We start from the raw sequence: 14,091 nt of genomic DNA, 5'->3' as shown, positions 1-14,091 counted from the left end.
TCAATTGTACCAATCAGCTCCATGGTCATCAGGCCAATCAAAAGCAAGGATGTGACTCAAATCAAGTCTTTCTTGACAAACTCTGCCTCTGCTAGGCATGGAGCCCATGAGTGACAAGCCCCACTGATGCCCCATGAGCTCCTGCACTGTACAACCGGAAAGATTGAAATGCACTAAAAAAACCTTAGTTAGGGGTCAGTGCTGCTGACTTGGAAGGAGTTGGAGGATGTTATCAGTCAAAAATCATAATTCTTCTTGTGCAGTGTCTAAAGCAAAAGCACACATTCTTCACTCTGATCCCTGCCCTCCCCTGTGTATGACCTCACACATGAGATCAGTTATGAGATCACAGTTTACATTACTGATGACATCACTGGTGATATCAAATATGACATCTTCATAGACATAATCATTGATACCCATTGCCGGTCTGCATGGCTCGCAAAACATTACTCTCCAGCCCTGATGAAACCACCTCCGGAGATAGGCACATGTTACTGTGAAGTGGTGTGGCTCACTGGTTAGAGGCAGCAGACCCGTAAGCAGAGGACTAGGGCCCGGGACCAGGGTTCAATTCCATACGCGGCAGGGTCGTGGACCAGGGTCAAATCGGACTCGACAATTCTCGCCTCGGTGCCTACTCTAACCAGGGATCACACTCGGCAACTCTGGGCATTAAGCTTGCCTCATCTCTACAATGGCCCCCCACATACGCCGGGGATGCCTGTTTCACCTTGGAGATACCCAGAAAGGGACCATCTCACAGGGAAAACCAGGACGGGTTCCCCAGCGGTCTTCAGCGCCAGGATACTCCATGGAGTCGCAATGCGCTTTACAAGTACACCCACATTTACATTTACATTTTACTCCACTCCTGACTTAGGTGATTCTTCTCTGCAGCTTCAGAATATTCTTATAAATGTTGTCATTTTGGCATTTCAGGTCAAAACATAAACAATGTGCTTACTTTACAGCTCTGCCCTCTTAAAGCAGGCACTGTATAAACACACCATTGTTATCACACCCTCCTCTGCAAAGGAGCATTACAGAGGCACACCAAAGTGTCCCTATTCTGCCTTGTGCATGTTCAGAGATAGGAATGCTTGTCCTGGGACCATCAGTATCTGTGATGTGTTTTGGTGTTATGTCACAAGTGCTTGCTTTAATTGAAACCGTGTGTGAATCAGCAACACTTAGCATAACAAACCATAAATAACCATAAAAAGATGCAATGGAATAGAATATTCTCATGTATGTACATGCTATTGTCATGCGACAATGTTATGGCATATTCATTTGTATCATATTTTGTCATTCAATTTTCAGGAAAAGAAGCAGAAGATCAACTAAAACAACTAAAAGAGGAAGCAGAGCGGCAGCAGCGAGAGGAGGAAGAGAAGAGGCAACGCGAAGAGGCAAAACGAAAAAGGAAGGAGGAAAAAAGGCGACAACAGGAACGCGAGGAGAGGATGAGACAGATTAAAGAAAAAATGGAGAGAGAAAGGCTCAGCCTTGAGAAAAGGCTGAAAAAAACGTCAGAGAAAATGAAAAACATGAGCCACCAGCGAGGACAAACCAACGAAGAACATATGCGCGTCATGGATTTTAGTACGGACGATTATTCTGAACCGGATGAGATCAATGAGGTATGGTGGACCAAACATGTCGTCCAACATCTTGTGAGTAAAGTGAAAAAATGTGAGAAGAATCATTTGAAGATGTGGGTTCAAAAGGGGCACAAAGTTTGAAAGTGAAAGAGAAGAGCCTGGGGGCGAGACACTTGATGCAACAAGAGGGAGGAGTGAGGGCACCAGGGGGAGGTTCAGAATTAGTTGCAATACTAAGGGAAGAACATCAAAGAGTGGATATAAAATTAGAAATGCAGTGATCTGCGTTGTCTTGTCCAACAGCCCTTGAATGTCAAACCTCCACTTGTCGATTATTTTTTTAAGCCTTATGGCCTAGCAAGAAACTAAATGTGATAAACGATTTATTTAACTAACACCTATCTCTTCACAGTCTTATCTGGCTGGACTCCAGTCTACTCATGGGCATGTCTATCCCTCCATGGCTCTACTGGCAATGACCCCCCCCACCTGTAAGAGGACTTAATAATTATTAAGGATCCCGGTTTCATGGCATTTATTTTTTTAACATTTCCATCTGCATTTATCCATATTTATTTTTGGGCCTTTTTATTCATTTTTCCATATTTATTTAGTGTTTTGAGAATTAATGGAGTCATCAAATTGTACATTTCCCTACTTATTTTAGCTGATAAAAATTCACTCAAACTATGATGCCTGTCACATATTAGCACATTAAACAGCTAATATCACAAAATACAACACCCACAGATAGGTATTACCATGATAAAGAAATATATGTTTAACACATGTCTGTATTTAAGGGAAGTTCATCCTGCTTTGAGCTCCACGTGCTGTCCGTCTGCTCAGCACTCGGCCTGCAATTCATGAAGGACAACATCGAGAGTCTCTCACAAAAAACACTTAAAAATATAAGTACAGAAGATAAGCACATTGTTTCCTGTCAGTATTTATTTGTAAACATCAGTAAAAAATGGATATCTGGGAGCCTTAACAATACAGACTGGCATGTACATGTGATTTGAATGGAATATCCCTAAAAAAAGCTTAAAAGAGGGTCAACACACAATCCCTCAGTCAATGACTCACTCACTCTCTAAGTAGGATGATGAACAAACACTTACTCTTGTAGCAAATATGAAGCTACTCATATCAACTTGAGGCTGTGGCGGGATGTATGACGTTACAACGCGGACTTTTACCACGCAGACCATTACCACGCATTTTTTACAACGCAGGACCCTTTACCACGCATACCATTACAACGCTGGTATTTACAACGCAGGTACTATTACAACGCATACCATTACAACGTAAGTATAGGTAAGTAAATAATATGGTAAAATAATTATTAATAATATTTTTTTTAATTAATAAATTATTATTTTAATATTTAATATTTTAATTATTTATATTAATATTTAATTATTACTTTTTAAATATATATGTTAAAAATACCCCTGAACCCGAAAACCCAAACCCAGCCCTAAAACCTAAAAATACACCTGAACCCGCAAAACCCGAACCCAGCCCTGAACCCTAAAAATACACCTGTACCCCAAAAACTGAAAACTGACCCTGAACCCTAAAAATACCCCTGCACCCCAAAAACTGAAAACTGACCCTGAACCCTAAAAATACCCCTGTACCCCAAAAACTGAAAACTGACCCTGAACCCTAAAAATACCCCTTTACCCAAAAACTGAAAACTGACCCTAAACCCAAGAAATACCCCTTTACCCAAAAACTGAAAACTGACCCTGAACCCTAAAAATACCCCTTTACCCAGAAACTGAAAACTGACCCTGAACCCAAAAAATACCCCTTTACCCAAAAACTGAAAACTGACCCTGAACCCTAAAAATACCCATTTACCCAAAACCGAAACCTAAAATATTTTAAATAAAATTATATACTTACCAATACTTACGTTGTAATGGTATGCGTTGTAAAAGTACCTGCGTTGTAAATACCAGCATTGTAATGGTATGCGTGGTAAAGGGTCCTGCGTTGTAAAAGTTGCGTGGTAAAGGTAGGTCGTGGTAAAAGTTGCGTGGTAAAGGTTGTATACCCTGTGGCGACCCTAAAGAGAAATAAGAAAAAACTTTATTCGGATATAAAATATCCGTAAAAGTACACATCAAAAATACCAGCAACAATACAAATTATTATAAAAAGCAAGACATAAAAACAGTGAATGGATAAAAACTTCCAAATTACATTGGAGGACTTCAATAGCATACGTATGTTAAAAAGAAAAGCAATATATGCCAAATAACAGTGTCCGCAATTGCATTTAAGCGAAAAAAGTTTGTGGGCATAACAATAGCAATATTATGCTAATAGATACAGACAAGTCTTCAACAACTAGCAGCAGTTTATGAAAAAGTGCAATGGATGCAAACAATTTTAGCAGCATAGAATAAAGATCGGTTTAGTGTAGACTGTAATCTTTAAAAATAAAACGTCGACAGATCCTTTCCGATTATTGGGTGAAATTGAGGTATGCATACCGAATACAAATTGTAAGGCCTATGTTTAATACTGTATTTTCCGGGTTCAGAGCTGCGATAATGGCCTGTCTACAGGTCCGGGTTCCCATCCTGTTCCACTCAATTTTCAGTTTTCGTCTGCGCTGTGACCCTAATGAGATAACGACAACTCTATACGTATTCAGCCTGAATGTTTAAAATGACTTTCTTCCAAACTCTGATTTCTTTCCACTCCTCCGAAAAGCAGGTCAACAGACTCTGCCGGTGAAGACTGAGCTTCTGAAGGTTAGAAACTGTTGGACTTAAGAATAGTACCAGTTTTTTTTTTTTTTTTTTTTTGCAGAGTTTTATATAGCGCGAACTAGACCCAAACCGATTCAGGTATCAGAGCGCTTTACACATTTTCCATATACGGTACATGAAGACACACTTTCATTTTAGGCACGGGGAGATTAAGTGATTTGCCCAGAATCACAGGAGGTTTTGGCGTCTTACCGAGACTCGAACCCAGTTCCTTCAGGTCCGAGGTCGAGCGCCCTAGCCGTTAGGCCAACTCCTCTCCCCTATAAGTTATAAGTAATTTGCTTACTATAACTTACGCCCCACCAAGCACTGTTAATGACTCAGAACATCTTCAATGACATCATTGATGACATCTCAAATAGCATCACTGATGGCATCACCGATGACATCATCCACCATGTATCTGTTCAATTCATCCTACAAACCAATGCAGGTGTTGACCGTGTCCACAATTATTCAAGGAGAGACCGCTTCCTCCACACACTAAAGTCTCATTAGGTCCCCAAGCTTTTACAGGGGGTAACATAACATAGAAATTCCATTACCTGCAGACACTCCAATCCTGTTACATGATGCAGCCCTTAATACGCACAGCCTTTGTCCTCTTGACAGCTCTTTAGGGAGAACCCATACTTTCCACACAACCAAACCCAATTTAGGGGCACAATTTGGAGCAAAAGCTTAGACTAATTACCAGTACAAAAGTGATAGAAAATGAGTCCCAAATGTAGATTACTAAACACCTTTCAGTGTTATCAGCATCAGCAAAACTGTCAGTCAAAGGGTGATGTCATCCGTGATGTCGTTTGAGATGTCAATTTAGATGTCATCAGGGATCCCATCAAGAACATGTCATGAGTGATGCGTTATGTGAGCTCATAAGCAGAGCATGGGATGGACACAAGCCAGTTAACTATAACTGGTGAATGTAAGTGTGTGATGATATTTTAAATTACATTTCACCTAACTATGGGGTCGATTAGGATGGCGGACGGACTTTGTCCGTCCGCCATCCTGTTGTAGCAAGGGACCATCCGCCATAATGGCGGAGGTCCCGTGTGTCGACTTAGGATGCACCCGCCACAGTGGCGGGTGCATCCCGCATTTTTAACATTGCGGGAAGCGGTGCTGAAAGTAACGCTCGCCGCAATGCTAAAAATGCATGTTGTGCATTTCAAAGCACAACTTGACAGGCACCGCGCGGTGCCTGCCATGTTGTATTTTGAAATGCAGGGGGGTACTATAGGTACCCCCCATGTGCACCCCCACCTTCACCCTGAGGGCCCACAACGGGCCCCCAAAGCAAAGACCGTATGCCTTTCCGCCACGGAAAGGCATTCCCCAAAGACCATCCTAATATGGCTGGCGGTGTATGATACACACCGCCACCATATTAGACCTTTTCCGCCATGGTCGCAAGGCGACCGCGGCAGAAAAGCGGCTACCGCCCTCCTATTTGACCCCTATATCCTTATAGTGTCCCTTAAGCAATTGCTTTGTTTTATTGTGAGTTTTAACTTACCTAGTTTTAACTAGGGCTCCCGGATTTATGGTGTTTATTTTTTGGGCATTTCCATCTGTATTTATCCATTTTTATTTTGGGTTTTGTGAAAAAATAAAGCACTTAGATGAAAATATGCAAAAATCAGTATCAATCTTCCATTTATCTACTGCTATTAAAGCTGCTTTAATAAAATCGCTTTCTTTTTTAACCTCTTTACCTATCGATCCACGCAGCTATTGGATTGGCAGTCATGGCTGACAGTATTTAGAACTACTCAAAGAGCAACCCAATTTCCGTTTTTTATCCACATTTAAAAATAAATACAGACACAAAAATAATTGTTTTCTGTCTGTATTTATATGTATAAATCTGTACAAATGGAAAACAGGGAACCTTAGTTATAACCTCACTTTAACCTTTGTTTTCTCCCTTTGACCATATTTATTGCACTTTAAAGGTTTAGATTTATGACTTATTATGAGTTTAGGGCCCTATGAACCGCCATATTGCCGGTGGCAGTTGAAACGTAGTGAGCTTGGCAGGCTGACCACGGATTTACGTGTTGGGTAGAATGCATTTCGGAAGACCGCGGACTACCCACCGACACTGTCATCACACAGCCGACCGCCTGGTTTTCAGTCCAAAAAAAGCAGCTCCCATAGGGCGAGGAGCTCACCCGCAGTCCGGAATACGAGCTGGCTTTCCGATGAGCCTACTGCGGCTGTCCAGCCACCAGCTTCGTGTTGGCATTAAAGAAGGAATTGGGGTGCATACTCACCTCTTTCTTGTTCTTCCAGGCAGAGTATAGCGTGGATCCCTTTCTCTATGTCCCCACTTCACAGCAGCTTTTTCACCCTGAAGAATACAACCCTGTTTGCAGCGATATCAGATAAGTCCATTTTGTACAACCTAAACATTGCCTAAACTACAGCAATGGGTAGTATTTTTCACATTTATGGTGCATATGTGTGCATTCTACAAATATGTAGTCAAAATGTTCACACAAGCATAAAAAAAACATATATATATATGTTTTAGCACACCACCACCACAAGATCTCGGCAGGCACACTGTTGGCACTGTGGTCAACTCGTAAAATGATGGTCTAAAGACCGCCAGTGCCGTGGGCTACTGGCGGCTTTGGTTTTTGGACAATCAGACCACCTAACTCATAACAAGGCCTTTAGTATTCTACTCCACTCTGAGCAACTGTAGAGAAAGTCCAGAAAGCTAGTCACTGCACGCTCAGATCCATACCTATACTCCTGCTCCAGCCTGGATACCCTGACTGGTTATAAGCCAACACATACAAATCCACATAAAATAACATCTCACACAGTAGCAAAATCAGGTAAAACATGTGATTCTAGGGGGGTTATATTTACTATTCCCACTCCAATGTCAGCAAAAGTATAGAAATTTTTGAGCTTAGGACGAGTTAAACATACCATTCAAATTACTAGACATTGATTAGGTCCATACACCTATGTATTCAAACATATTTAAATATATGTGTGTGTGTATGTATATATTTATATATATATATTTATATATATATATATTCAGTTAAAAAAATAGTTTTCAGGGACAATTTATTTAGAAATTAGCATTTAAAAAACCATAGGAATTCACTGAAAAAAACACATGTTTCAGGGACGTTAAAGTTAGTTGGATATTTCACTCGTACAAAACCAGAGAAATTTGTCGTTATAGTTAGTTGAGATACCTATAACTTGGGCCCCTGCAAAGCACTGCTGATGACTCCCGAGGGTCCCTGAGGGCCAACTAGCCCTCTGATTATCTGTCGTAAACCCACACAGCTGGATTGCTGAGAGTGGTCTGAGGCCACGCCCCCTTTTTTACACCACTCTGCAAACACACCTCCTGGCGCACTCCTGAAATGCAGCTCCCCTTGTCCAAAAGCAATCTGCTGTGCTTCATGGAAGTGAGAGCAGGTTATCTGCCCTTGCTTCCATGAAGTGAAGCATAGTTTGCAAAGAAAGGGGTGGGAGCCATTGCAAACTGTAATGTTCTGGGGGTGGGCACCCCAGGTCATTGCCAGAGCTGGCCCTGGGGGGTTGGTCGCAAGGGCCTTGGGGGCCCCAGGAGGGGAGCCGCATGGTCCACCTCCCATCAGTATTAAAGCCCCAGGGAGGTGGTGGTCCCCGGGGCAGGGGGTCCACAACAGACGCCTGTATTAACATAACTAATGGTCAAGGGAGGTGGTGGTCCCTGGGGCAGTATGGGGATGTGCAGGATCCCACCCCAAACTTCTATAATTTAATTGGAGCTCCGGGGAGGTGGCAGTCCCTAGGGATTGGGGGAGCCCGCAAGGCCCCCACCCCTATTAAAGTAATGCCACGGGGAGGTGGCGGTCCGTGGGGCAGAGTGGGGAGAAAGGAAACCCCATGCATTTTTTTGTAAATAAGGTGGTGGTCCCTCGGGTTGCTGGTGCGTGCCCCCTCTCCACTATCATTAAATCCCCATGGAGGTGGCGGTCCCTGGGATGCAGGGTTCCCCGCGTGCCCCCGCACCCTAATAAAACATTGCCCCAGGACCTGGCCCACCCAGGGGCTTGAAGAAATGAAGCATGGGAGCCCGCACTTCATTTTGAATTTTTGTGGGCCGGATTCGTGCACCAAGTGCGAATTCTGCTGGTAAAAAACAAAAGAATGTGTTTTTGGGCCCTGGGGTCCCTCTGAGACCCCCTGCGCAGGCCTAGGGGGTCAGGGAGATTCTAAATTGTCCCCTTTTCTTGTTTTTTCTCCTTCTGTCTTGTGACACGGTTTTACTGAGTCACAAGATGTCTGGCAACACTTCCTGGTTTGGAGTGTTGACAGCTGTGCTCGGGAGGTTTCGCAAATCCTCCTTGGCCCTCAGCTATCCATATTTTAATATTTTTAATTTCTCAGGAACTACTAAACAAATTTACACCATTTAAAAAAAACACATTCTGAACCAAGAGCTACCTTTTGGGCAAATTTGGTGTAATTCCGTTCAGCAGTTCGGGCTGTAGCCGTGTCTAAAGGTCCTTATGGAAAATTGCCCTGGGGAAAACACGTTTTGGGACCCCCTTTTTCTTGGCACCCACTTGACGAATGACCCCAAAACTTTCAGGATAGGAGCGGAGCGGAGCTGGGCCATCTTTTTGGAGAATTTTGCGAAGATTTGTCAACCGACGCCAAAGTTATTCCAAATAGAATGTTGTGGATTTCCTATGGAAACTAGGTCCTAACTATAACTACCTACTGGCAACCGCCAGTAGGTGATATATATATGTACATATTACCTACTGTCAGTAGTAGGTAGTTATAGTTAGGACCTATTTTCCATAGGAAATACACAACATTCTATTTGGAATACCTTTAGCGCTGGTTGATGAATATTCAAGAAATGTTCAAAACTGGTGGGGCGCTCTGGTCTGCTACTATCCTGAAAGTCTCGGGGTGATTTGTGAAGCAGGGGTGAGAAAATAGGAGTTCCCAAAACGTGTTTTCCCCATGCAATTTTACATAGGAACCGTTCATCGCGGCTACGGCCAGAACTGCTGAACGGAATTACACCAATTTTGGCAAAGAGGTAGTCCTTGGTTCAGACTCGTGCCTTTTGCTTAAATGGTGTAAATCCGTTCAGTAGTTCCAGAGAAAATTACAACTAAAAGTACATATATATATATACATCGGTGGATCCGCGCATCCTGCGTGCACTCTAAGCGCACTGTCCCGATCACACGCTGAATGCTATTTGGCTGTCAAGTGGTTGTGAACATTCCAAACCAGGAAGTGTTGGCAGCCATTTTGTGCCTCAGAAGAAACGAGGATGTGGAAATTAGTGGAACAAGTGTTCAAAATGGCAGAGAGGTAGTCCTTGGTTCAGACTCGTGCCATTTGCTTAAATGGTGTAAATCCGGTTGGTAGTTCCTGAGAAAATTACAATTAAAAGTACATATATATCTATGACCTCGGTTGATACGCGCATCCTGTGCACACTCTAAACGCATCGTCCAGATCACGCGCTGAATGCTCATTGGCTGTCAAGTGGTTGTGAATATTCGAAACCAGGAAGTGTTGGTAGCCATTTTGTGCCTCAGTAGAAGCAAGGATCTAGAAATTCGTGGAACAAGTGTTCATTATGTTTAAAGGTGGCCGTGTAGACATATTTTGACCCTTTAGACCTGGTTAGGGGGTCCCACAAGGACCCCTAGGGCCCAAAAAAAAAATATTTTTTAAAAAATTGAGAAATGTGCGCTGGGTGCATGGATTCACTGTAAAAAAATAAAAATGAAGCTCGGACATCTGTGCTCGCTTAACAATTAGCTACCAGGGAGGGCCAAGTCCCTTGGTCTAAAATATTACATTTGATGGAGGTTCAGAGGGGCGCTGTAGCCCGGGGACCACCATTCCTCGGTGCTAAAAAATAAATGGTTGAGGGAGCTCAAAGGTCCATCTAAGCCCCGGGGATTACCACCCTCTAGGTCTTTTTATAGTTTGGGAGGGGGCCATTCTGGAGCAGTTGAAAGCCTTGGGGAACACCTCCCCCCAGGACCGGCTCTTGATGTTTCCTGGGGTGCCTACCTTCGGGACACTGCTGTGTGCTATGGCAGGGCGGTAGTCGAGGTTCCCGCTCTGTCATAGCAAACTTGAGGGCATATTAACAAGTGCTATTTAGCCCTCATTTTTTTTAAAAAGCCAAAAATTCTGAGAAAAATATATCGCCCTTTTTACTATGCAACGCTAAGATACATGAAGGCATATTGACAGCCAGTTTGCTAACGACTCACCTCATATCTCCAATGAGTTGCAATGTAGGCATTCCTAGTGGCAAGGTAGGTGTTCCAATGACAATATAACATGGAAGAGGGATGTATGACAACAGCATTGTATTTACAAGGTGGCCCTGGATTTGAGGACCGATCGCAAAACTCTTAGTAATTGTGGTTTATGTCTGATGCTAACATCAGTTCTAAGGTAGACAAAAGCTTGCTTAATATGCGAGGTGGATTGATATGTTAAGTCCACAGTCTTATATTAACAAGCTTTTCACTTGCGAACATGAATTATCGGTGTGTTTCTCGCGATATTGGGGGCATATTTACAAGGACAGCGTTAAAATAATTGTTGGTTTAGCATTAGGAAAGTGCCGTTAAAGCGGCCATAGTGGGCTTAATAATAGGCTTTAGAGAATTAGGTAGAATTCCAATACAAGCCCAGGTTTACCCAAGAACATTTTAACGCTGTCCTTGTAAAGATGCCCAATACTGACGTTGGGGACTGTGGGTTGAGTCCCAATGTCCCTACGGTCCCAGTCAGCTCCCAGCGTCCTTCGGAAGTCACTATTACTTTTCCACACGGGGACCTGCTAATATGCAGCTCCCCGTGGGGAAAAGCATTTTGCTTTGCATTTTAAAAGAGAGAGTAGGTGTTCGTGTTCTCTCTTTCAAAATGCAAGCTGAGGGGCATATTAGCAAGAACCTCGTTAAAATTATCGCTGTTTTAGCGGCAGGAAACTGCCGCTAAAACGGCGATAATGGTCTTGCTAATATGCGTTATAGAATTCCAATTGAAGCCCAGGTTAGATGTGCAGGACATCTAACCTGGGCTTCTATTGGAATTCTATAACGCACATTAGGAATACCATTATCGACATTTTGCTGTAGTTTGCTGCCGTTAAAGCCTCAATAATTTTATCGTCTTTGTAAATATGCCCCTAAGTTTTGGAATGTCGACAATCCGGTCTCCCATTTAAATAGGCACAAAGTATTTAGTGAAGTGCACACTGTGAATCGTGAAGTAACAGTGTCTGATTGTGATCGATAAAGAATTGCCCACTGTTGAGTACAGAGTGAGCAAATTGTACATGGGGTTTTGTAACGTCAGTGGCTATTCCTCGAGCCCTCTCTTGAGGTTAATTTGAAGAGTTGTGTACTTCTTTTGCTCGTAATGTAAATAGTGTTCTGTCATCTCAGTTTGCTTTTCCCTGTCATGTAGAGGATCCTGGGTAAATATAATGGCTTTTGTACAGCCAGTACCTTTCAACCCTACCCCCAAACTGCTTAATACCTGTTACCATAGTAACAGTTTGTAGAACACTTAACTGAGCACACAGGTCACAAGTTCACCACATAATGTTGCTAATCCAAACAGAAAGTGTTCTGGACTTTTAACATTTTTCCATAGGAACCGTTAATTGCAGCTACAGACTGTGGTAAAGAGCTTGTAAAGAGTTAGCCTCAATATTATACTTCTACTTCATTTCTACTTTTTATTTTTAAATCTTCTCTAAGCATATGATTTTCACACTAAATAATAGTGAAATGTTGTCAGAATAAGAAGACGTATACACTCAGTTTTTTTATTTTAACTTTTATTAAAACAATAATAACTAAATAGAAACGGAACTTTAACATAACAGTATAATGAACAAAACCTGAGTTGGACTCCAATGGTAGGAGCGTAGGTAACCTGCAAAACATAAATGAAAATACGTTTTTAAAAAATGGATGTGATTGAATGAGGTGAGAGATTACATCTTTGTGAAAGGCAAGATAACACTTGGGAATATTGCTTATTCGCACTTGTGCAGTGTGCCTGATACATCCCACCCTCTCTTTGGCCCGCGCTGAAGAGGTGTCTGTAGTGAAGTGCCTGCTGGGTCAGATCTACAGTATGGTCCAGCAGGTCTTAAAAATGATTCAGAGATGAGACAGAATTAGGTGTCATTATGCAGGACAACATCGTTTATTTGTAGCGCATTTAATTGGAATCATTGCGTATCTAGTCCGCTCTGCTTACCTTTTGTTTAAAGTCAAAGTCAAAGTCAAAAAGTCATGTATAGCGCAACATATCACCAGATCAACACACCTAGGTTCTTATATCGCATCAATTGGGGAACAGCCAGGTTTTTAATTCTATGCGGAAACGCAGGTTGTCTGATGGACGAAATGTATGAAGGAAGCTTGTTCCAGAAATGGGGGGCACTATAGGAAAAGGATTGGCCACCGTTTGCACAGTGTGCATCCGTAAAGGAGTTAAAAGAAGTTTAGAATTGGATCTCAGAGTTCTAGCTGGCTGATATTTTCGCAATTTTTTACCTAGATACCCTGGGCCTGTGTGATAAATTCTTTTGTGTGTGAGGCAGAGAATTTTATATTGACCTCTCAAACTAATTGGCAGCCAGTTGAGGGCTTTTAGGTTGGCAGAGGATGATGATCTTGAGGGTTGGTCCAGAATTAGTCTGGCCGCGGTGTTCTGAAGGGTCAGCAATTTGGAGTAGAGGTCATTAGTGATGGAGGCAAGTAAGGCATTGCCGAAGTCTATTCGACTAATGATTAGGCCCTGTAGGAGTGTCTTACAGGTTTCAATTGGTAACCATTTAAAGATCTACCGTTAATTCCATAGAATGCCATAAAAGGTGCCCAGTACTCGCTTAACATGTGCTTTCATCGAGAGCTTGTTGTCTATGGTGATCCCGAAGTTTCATATAGTTAGTTTTGGAGACGGGCAGGGGCCCAGTACCTTGGGCCACCAGTCACTAGACCAATGATCTTCATCCCTGCCGAACAGAATGATCTCAGTTTTGCTGTTATTCAACCGAAATTTATTTTGACCCAACCAGTTGTCAATGTGGGTCATGCAGATCTTGAACCTGATGATAGTATCCGCAGGGTCAGGGCCGAAGGTCACCAGCTACTGGGTATCATCGGCATATGATACAATTTCAAAGCTGTATGATATGATTATCTTAGCCAGGGGAATAACACAAAGATTGAAGAGCATAGGGCTCAAGATAGACCCCTGCGGTACTCCGATACATACTGACCTACTACACACAGCCATCGAACCTAGATGCATAGTGGTTGAACGATCTTTTAGATAATTGTTGAACCATTTCCCAGAGCCGTTGTAACACAATGTCACGGGAGATGGTGTCAAAAGCGGCTGACAGGTCCAACAGAACAAGAATAGATGATTCCTTATTATCTAAGGCAAGCCTGATGTTGTCTACCATTTCAAGGTGGAGGTGTTGTGGGAGGTATGCCAATTTGTGAAACACAACCTTTTAGATAAAAAGGAAGATAAGATTGTGCATCATTTGTTTATCAAAGGAGAGAGGAAGTGAGAGAGTGACACTGAAAAGAATATTTGCAGCTCACCTTTCTGTCACCGTTGTGTCTTCCACCACGTGC

General features: G+C 42.6%; 1 protein-coding gene across 1 annotated transcript in view; it reads left to right on the top strand.

The window, feature by feature from the left end:
- Positions 1-14,091, top strand: part of LOC144817668 (uncharacterized) — a 230,244-nt gene that overhangs the window by 48,407 nt on the left and 167,746 nt on the right. The window contains exon 4 of the mRNA XM_078674398.1: positions 1,327-1,646. Within this exon, the coding sequence (XP_078530524.1) occupies positions 1,327-1,646 (320 nt within the window). The remainder of the gene's footprint in view (positions 1-1,326; positions 1,647-14,091) is intronic.

This window comes from Lissotriton helveticus, chromosome 2_1, assembly GCF_964261635.1.
Source record: "Lissotriton helveticus chromosome 2_1, aLisHel1.1, whole genome shotgun sequence".
Classification (NCBI taxonomy): domain Eukaryota; kingdom Metazoa; phylum Chordata; class Amphibia; order Caudata; family Salamandridae; genus Lissotriton; species Lissotriton helveticus.
Note: the sequence above shows the minus strand (reverse complement) of the source record. Positions and strands in the feature narration are given on the sequence as shown.